Source organism: Haemorhous mexicanus, chromosome 11 (genome assembly GCF_027477595.1).
Source record: "Haemorhous mexicanus isolate bHaeMex1 chromosome 11, bHaeMex1.pri, whole genome shotgun sequence".
Classification (NCBI taxonomy): Eukaryota; Metazoa; Chordata; class Aves; order Passeriformes; family Fringillidae; genus Haemorhous; species Haemorhous mexicanus.
Window position 1 is genome coordinate 15,680,702 of NC_082351.1, and position 8,831 is coordinate 15,689,532.

General features: G+C 39.3%; 1 protein-coding gene across 4 annotated transcripts in view; it reads right to left on the reverse strand.

Moving 5' to 3' along the window:
* CFAP20DC (CFAP20 domain containing) overlaps positions 1–7,057 on the reverse strand; it is a 67,778-nt gene extending 60,721 nt beyond the window's left edge. For 3 of the 4 annotated variants that reach the window (XM_059856694.1, XM_059856696.1, XM_059856697.1), the window contains exons 1-3: positions 6,802–7,057; positions 5,635–5,849; positions 2,195–2,282 (exon numbers count right to left, since the gene is read on the reverse strand). In XM_059856694.1, the coding sequence (XP_059712677.1) occupies positions 2,195–2,230 (36 nt within the window). In that variant the 5' untranslated portion in view covers positions 2,231–2,282; positions 5,635–5,849; positions 6,802–7,057. The remainder of the gene's footprint in view (positions 1–2,194; positions 2,283–5,634; positions 5,850–6,801) is intronic. The other variant, XM_059856695.1, reaches the window with a different exon arrangement.
* Positions 7,058–8,831: the final 1,774 nt, after the last annotated feature.

Consider the following 8,831-nt stretch of genomic DNA (forward strand, 5'->3'; position numbering starts at 1 on the left):
TGAGGATACATCAGCCAGTCAAATGCTCAGCACTAAATTATCAAGGGTCAAGATGAGAACTTAGGAATCCCTCTGTATCATGTTGTTACCACAGTCAGTATTACTGATCAGTCAGACAGAAGAGTATCAACAGCAACTTCTAGACTACTATAACATATCAATTCATGTAGCCAATATTTGGCTTTACTAGAGGATTAGAAGATAAAATTGAAGGAATACCATGGAGTATTTTAAAATTATTTTATTTATTATGTCATTCTCTAAAAAGCAAAAGTATTGTAGACCTTCAAAAACCATGCAAGAGATGACTAATTTATACTTGGATAAGATTGATTTCTTCAATTTGCCAAATGAAGTGAGTTTTAAAACATGCTGCTAAAAAATAAAAGGTGTTGCAGATTGGATGTTTTGTCTGCTTTCCAAAGGAAATGAAGTTTACACCATTTGTCTACATATGTGAATGGCTCTCCCTACATATTTTGCAGTAACTTTTCTACTAGTTACCAAATTTCAACCTGATTTGACCAAACAAAAACTTACTAACTTTTCTGGGCCAACTTAAGCAGCCTGGGAGTGGATCTGTTCCAGGCAGTATCACCATGAAAAGGGTAAGGGCTACAGCCTTCATGAGGCAACAGAGAATTACTACTGGAAAAAGATTATTATGGATGTCCCTGTCAGGTGAAAACTCCTGAAACAGAGCATGTGCCCTACTGCACATCAAGGAATCCAAACACAGGCTCTTGGAGAGATTGGCTTCATCACCTCTGCTTAGGGAATTACTCCCTTCTAGATTTTTGCCATTTGATGTCACATTTTTTGTGACATCTGATGCACTGAGCCTACAGTTTGCTAAGCATTTTTCAGCAGCATGGTTGACCTAATCAATCATTACAACTCTGCCATTCCCTCCTCATTTCTAGTTGCCTGCACTCCCCAATTCTCTTTATGCTCAGCTGCCCAAGCAATTGCCTGCAAGTCAGAATGAGCAAGAGGGGCAAGCAAAAGAAATGCTCCTCAGATTAGTTTTTCAGAGAACATCAACTCTGCACTGTATATGAATTAGGTATTTTCCTCTGCCCACACACACCTGCAGCTCCAGTCACATGGTTGATCCAGTGACTGGACTTAGTAAATTCTAAGGAAATTCAAAATGGCAGTCCTTAAACTGCACTCAAAATATTTTTTAAACTTACAATGGATCAATTTTTTTAACATGGTATAGTATCAATTTCCAAGTTACCTGATTCATTTAAGGACTACAGGATCAAGCTCTCAAAAAAGTTAAAAGATTTTTAACTGCCAAGCTGTATGTGCTTGCAGCAAATCTTAAACAAGTGGCTTTTTCTTCCATCTTTACAAATACATTTTCTTAATTGCACAGCCCTTGAATTGGCCCTGATTTGAGGTTAAACTGAACAGGACATGGAAAAATACCAGACATGACATGAGAAAATGTCAAGCAAACAGTGATACAACTTTTGCTGACAAAAGTTACTTGGTGCTGGGAGAATTGTTAGGTCTCATGAGGGGCCCCAGTGAAGTTAGGCAAGAAATTGCCAAACTCCACAATCAACTGGAGGGGAGTATGGAGCATCTTTGGGAGCACATCCTGCAAAGCCAGTGGCAGCTAGGCATCAGAAATGAAAAGCTGAGACAGCCTAGGGAACAGCATCAGAAATATCAATTTTGGGTACAGAAGTAGAACACCTGGGACCAGTGGGGAAAATGTAGCTGGTGTGGGCTGTTCTGTTGGGATGGAACTGGTGCAGAGAAAGGGAGGGCAAAGTGTGGTGGAAAGAGAGGCTGGGAAAGAGTAAAAGGGATAATGAAGCTCCAAATAATGCAATTGCTCTTGTCACATGCTTGTGCTGGACCAAGGGAATAAACCACCCCCCCTTTTCTGACTACACCTTTGGAGCTGGGACTCCTTCCATGATTGCATGGAAGCAGATGTGCCTTCCCTGGCCCACAAGGGTAAAGAACAAAAGCCATTGGCAAACTCATATTGCGCTCATTCTAGACCTGACAGCTACCCACTACTTCATAACACTTCTCCAAAAATACTGAATTATGAAACACTCCAAAACACTCCTGTGGCTGGACTTTTTGCATCTCAGGATAAGCTATTTTAATTGACCTCTCTCAGAGATGAAATGAAAATGGGTAAAAATTAGAATTATTTCTATTTTACCTGATAGTGGTTCCTGAACATTTTTCCAGCTTTCATAAGCAGAAAACAATTTTAGCTTCTCAATCAGTAAAGACACTTGCAAGCTATGCTGAAAAACAAAGAAACAACTTTATACAGGATTTGACATGAAAAAAATCCTACAATGACACTCCAACCATATTTTAAAAAATGTGAATACTATTATAAACTACTTTTCTGAGTAGAAATGTGCATCAACTCCTTCAGAATGTTACTGCAAAAGAATTAACACCAAAATAATATTAATATTGACACTGTCTTGGAAAACATTCTCTTTGTGCATCAAGTACTCAGGGCTGCCTTTTCTTATATTCCAAGTAGAACTAGTAATTTTATGTCAGTCCTTTTTAATCAATGAAGACCTTCTCATTCTTTAAAAATGCTGAAAAAATCATCTTTAACACATATTTTTTTATTGTTCTTTGTTCTCAAGTGCCCGCTGGAAAACATTAGAATCCATTAAAGAGGAGCTTAACATTCAATATAGAAAAGTAGAGACATGTAACAGCTGCAACAGAAATCTCTCCATCTAGAGGTGTTTGGCAGAGACTTCTGAGGCAAGTTCTCTTCTTTCACATTCAGCACTCTTCTTTGAGGGTGATTACTGTAAGACTCAAACCAAGCACTTCAGCTGTCTGAGGGCTGCTCAAGTCACTGAGAATTAAGAGATGTCTGCAGTTACAGAAGTGGAACAGTGGAAGGGGAAGGGACTGGCACTGGAAGCTCCCACGTGCCTCTGTGATCACACTGAGTGTCTGGGGGCTCACCTGGCACCCACAGAAAGTGAAGAGACCCTGAACATAAAAGGAAGTTGTCACTCCAAAGACAGGGAGAAATCAGCCACAAGAGACAATGAGCACCGTCACTGAGAACTGAAAGTGCTCCTCAACTCACACAAGAATCCTTTCACAAGACTCTGCCTCACTTTTATTCGATATACTTTCTTCTGTTCGTGTTCAGTTTGGGTACAAACAACTTAATAATTAAATTATTTTTAACTACTGGATGTTTTTTCAGACTGCAACCAGGTTTTTACAAATAGAAACAATATGCTGACCAGGTGATTATAAATACAACTTCTCACAATGAACAGTTCAGCTCTCACAACCAAAAATTAACAAAGTTAAAAAAAATTATGAAAACATATATGACTACAAATCAACTAGAAATTCAGTGACAATATGCATGAGTTCATGAAGAATGAATCCAACTAAAGGATTAGGGCAGCATTCTGTTTGAAAAAGTAAATAATCATTCATCTATGAAAACATAATGGAATCTATTGATATTTATCCACATTGATTTTAATCAGCAACAATTAAATCTTAAAGTTGTCTATAAATAAAATAAAAATGGAAAACCAATCAGATATTGTAAATTTATCCCATGCTGTTGCCAGAAATATTAGTTAATTTAAAATTTTTTGATTATAAGGAAAAAGAAATTAAAAAATCACAGCATTTGTAACAGGCCTATCAAAACTTGTAATTAGTATTTTGATCAAATTTAACTAATAAGGTCACTGCACTTCTAAAACAGCAGTTGCATTATCCTTTGTTTTAGACCATTTTCTATATACTTTTCCACTAGCATTTTTTAGAAAATTACTACATTAATAGTTATACTGAGCTACTTAATTATGAATGAGACATTTCAGAAACAACTTTTGAGGAATGCACTCCTAAAGTAAGTGTATTAGACTTTTCCTTCTCTCTAAATATTCACTTAACATAACGATCACTTATTTCTGAAACCACTGCTCATTTTTCTGTCTGCAGCCCTATCTTTGTTATCTACAGCCTTTAGACAAGCCAGAACTACTCAAAATTGTATCATTCATGTCTTAGTGAGAAGTAGTGGACCCATGAAATGAATTTCATGACCTACTGTTTTGATTTCCTTTGCCAGAGCAGAATGTGAAAGACCTGGAGTGAATGAGAGACAGGAGCCAAGCCCTCCTGATGAGAGTATTCCTGTAACTCCCACTCTGAGGCTTAGAGGATTAGAAGATAAAATTGAAGGAATACCATGGAGTATTTTAAAATTATTTTATCTATTATGTCATTCTCTAAAAAGCAAAAGTATTGTAGATATTCAAAAACCAAGCAAGAGATGACAGATTTACATTTGGACAAGATTTGTTTCTACTATTTGTCAAATTGTCATTCTAGTACTGAGGATTTCACCATTGGCAGGTTTTTATTTATTATTGATTTTAAGTGAAGGAGATGCAAAGGAGTACACTGCTTTTTCCTTGGGTCAGAGCACTTTCACTAACTTTTGCTTTAAAGATCAGTTTCCGACTTGCCAAGCATCATGCACCTAGCACAGCTCTCACATATTCTGCAGCTCTGTTATGCTTTATTACATCTCAGGAAAAATATTAGGACTAAATAAATGTGAGAAATTCTGATATAAAAGTCACTGTATTAAAAGTTTTAAGTTCTGACACAGAAAAAATAGCTCATCTCTTTTAGGGACTACTACCAGTATTCTGCCTTAAAATTTGTCATCAATTCAGTTGGGTTTTAAATTGATATTCATATGGACAAGGCAGGTTATCTGCTAATTTGCAGAACATATTCTAGGCAGACTCAGAAAGCTGTTGTAGGTACCAAATTCATAACCAGGTGGCCCTGCAGTGGAAGGTAAACTGACCCAAAGTTTACAAGCATTTGTGTTTGGACAAGTCATTCAGCTACAAAGCTGATCATTGTAAACACCTCTGTGAAATCAGTGAAATGTCAGTTTGTTTTTCATTCAGGCAGGAAAAATACTGCAAGTGACATTGCAATACATCTTTGCTCCTTCATTGCTTAATTATAACTTACCAAATTTCATTATTACAAATGAAGACTAGAAATTACCTTTGCTATTAAGATTGGTGGCCACTAAAACCATTAAGTGAATGACATATTTGTCACATAATTACTGAGGTAATGTTAAAAAACGCTTCCATTATGCATCAAGTATTATTGTCTTTAATTATAGTAAGCTATTCTTAAAGGAGAGAACAGTCTGGAAAATTGATAGTTGTATTTTTCCTTTTCACCTTTCCTCTTCCCAGTCCCTCCAGAAAGTCTAAAATTCAAGAGTATCCAAAATCCAGAGGGACTACTTAAAAAAAAAAAAAAAGTCAACAGCAATTCAAAATTCAAGTCCTCAATTTTTTGCATAGTTATCAAATAAATAGGACTTTTATGACATCTTTGTAGAATGCCATAAATTAGTAGCTTTCTCATTTTCCAGTCACAGATCAAAATTATTTTTTTAGTGCCCTGAACTATGAACCATGTATGTGTGTCCAACTGGAAACACAGGCCTAACGTATCAGTCAATGACAAACAATCAAGAAAGTAATTTGTGGAGTTAGGCAACAATGAAAGATATTTATCTTTGAATAGATTCCTATCCGAATTTACCTTGTGATGTCTTGGTTTGTGCAGTGACTTTGATCACTGGTTTCACCATGCTTCTTACATTAACAATAAAGTAGCAGTATCCAAAGGGCCCCTTATTCCTTCCATTCACCCAAGCCACTCAGGACTCTGCAAAAGTATCTCCATCCTGTGACAGCTTCTCATGTATATTTCAATAATATTTGGTGTTTATGTAGTCCCGATTCCAACAACTGGTCCTTGAAAGTAACAAGCAAAAAGAGTATTTCACAAACAGCAAATGCAAACAGACCTTCATGCTCTCTTACTCGAAATTGTACTAAGCACTGCTTTAAATCCAGGAGAGACAGGGATGGACAGACTCACACAGACCTAAAACCCTTCATAGTCATGGTTAGTCCCTAATCTTAAAAGGCACTATTCACATAAGTATAAGAATACAAGCTTCTGAGCCATATCCCAGTGTTGGAAAAGCAATGTTTATTTGAGATTTTTTTATTCTAAAGTCATATCTGTGAAGCAAAATAAAGTGAATTTGCTCATACTAGTAATTTGCATTGAAAAATGACACGAATACACTATTTCTGGCAGGGCACAGAGGCTTAGACCCAAGACTGTTCATACATATAACTCACCATCATGGGCCCAAAGCCAGAGCTGATTTATGGTGGCTGGGACACGCCAGGGAGAGCAGTTCATCACTGATGAAGGGTTTTAGTATCTCCCAGACAAATGAATTCCACATATTAAATATTTAAAGCTGAGTTTGTAACACCACTATATATTTTCTCAAAATACAAGTTACGATAATAAATGAGCAGAAAGACCATTAATAAGCTATTGCGAGACTACTGGTGCTCCAACGGGCGAAGCTTTTATGCAGAATAGTGGGGAAAATAAGCTTTTATGCAGAATTGTGCAGAATTGAGAGGAAAAATAATTTAAAACAGAGCCTTTCGCTTTATAAAAACTGGACTGCAAAACGCTTTGACACAAGACCCGCGACCACCTGCGGCTCCCCCTTCGCTGCGGAGCTACAGCGGCACGGCCGCGGCTCCCCCCGCCCCTCCGCCGGAGCCGGGGTTGGTTGGAATCAGGATGGGGTTCGGGGCCGGGATCAGGACGGGGATCGGGGTCAGGATCGGGACCGGGGCCGCCGAGCCCGGGGAGGTCCGTGCCCGCCGGTCTCACCTGTGTGAGGACGGCGGGGCCGTTGAAGATGGCGGCGCGGGCGGGGCGGCCCCTGAGGGCCGGTACCGGCTCGGGGGCAGCGGCGGTGGCGGCCGCTCGGGGCTGCGGGGTGCTGGTGGCCCGTGGGGGCTGCGGTGCCGCGGTCCCCGGCCCGGCACCAGGTCACTCACAAATGGCCGAGGCTGTCGCAGAGCCTGTGCTGGCCCCTCACAGGTGCCCCCAAGCGTGTGGGAGATGACGCCGTGTCACCCAGGACCCGTGCAGGTGCCTCAAGTGAAAATGTCGTTGACATGTCAACTCATGAAACATATTTGCCCTTTCCCCTTTAAGGCTGCAGTCTCAATTTTTTTGTTTTGCTTTGTTTTGCTTTGTTTTGCTTTGTTTTGCTTTGTTTTGTTTTGTTTTGTTTTGTGAGGGATGATATGTGAGCCACAGCAGCCACATCAAAGTCCTTGGTATTTAAGGAATTACAGTGGCCTCGGAGGTCTGGCATTTTTCCCTGTGAGAGGGAAGGGGGAAGGACAGCCCCATTAGTTTAACATCACTGGCAAGTACAAGCAAACACCTCCCGATGGCTTCAAAAACCTCTGGGAACAAGGTTATGGGGAACCAATTTGATCTGGGGTTTTATAATGAGATATTAGTCAAAGAAGATCTTCCCTTGGGCTGACTGCTTTTTTGATCACAGCACTTCTTCATGAAACTTTGTAGCCTTTTCACAGAAAAGTACTGGAATACCTTTTTCTTCATCAAAGTGTGTCTTAATGTTTCTATGAAGAGCAGTGATTAAGAACCTTGTCACCCATCACAGCATAATGAAATACATGACCTGAAAGGGCTGAGTCATTGATGGGACCTGCTGTGCTCAGCTCACCATTGCTTCCCTCACCTTCCCTGCTTTTCATCCTAAAGGTGCCATCCTGATTTTGCCAAGGAGGGGAATGAGTTAAATCACTTTCAGGATGTATTTAACTTTCTCATTTTACCTTAGGATTTTCAAAGAAATCCAATGTTGTTTTATCATACTCTGGATTACACAGATTAGAGTTCTTAGGTATTGGAGATAAGGAAAACAATAATACTAAAGCAGAGCTACTGGTTATTAAATGAAAACAGTTAATAGAACAATGACAGAAGAGAGATGATGATAGGGAAAGAAAGGTTAAAAAACCATTGTGGAGTTCTGTAGCCAACAGAAACTACATAGTTCATAACATACGGTTGAACCAGAAGTAGTTTTGAAGTTAATTACACATAGCACTGTATCTAAAAACCCTGCACCCTTTCTGACAGGAGTTATGCTAAGGCCTGAGTAGTTTAGAAATTCTGATTAAAAACTGAGATTTGGGCTGAAGAACCTAAATTCAAAATGTTGTATGAAGCAGCCATCTGTGTAAGCCATGAGTGTAAGGTATAAAGAGCTACCTGCCTGCTGGGGACAAAACTGGGCTGCCCAAGTACCCATTGCCAGCTGCCACTGGAAACTGGTCTTAGGCATACTGCGAGGGAAATTTCTTTCCCCTGTTTTTTTTCCAGTTTTACAGAAAAAAACCTCGTATCTTGTGACCCAAAAATTGCAGGTAATGTAAGACTGGCAAGGAATCTTGTGTCATTAAGTTTGGTCCATCCATAGCCTGAGCACATCATACTTCCATAGTCTGTTTTGGAATTATGGTGATGTGAGAAACATTGTAAAAATAGTGATGAGACAATCAAGGTGTTGTGATTAATTCTGTGAGATTGCACCTGTAGGTTGGCTTCAGTTTGTACTTGAGCTGCTTGGTTATGCACTTTTTTTTGGCTAAATATTTGAAGCCTCTGTGCAGTGTACAACTACCAAAGCCCTGAAAGGCAGAGTGTTCAGCAAGTGCCTGGGTAATAATTCGGGAAAAACAGTGAGAACTCAAATACATTTATCTTCACCCCTTACATGTTAGAACATATTTCAGTGAAGAGATTTCTATTGTGTCTTGGACTAGGAAAATGGAACACATGAACATCCCTTCTTCTCATAAATAACCCAGGCGTAA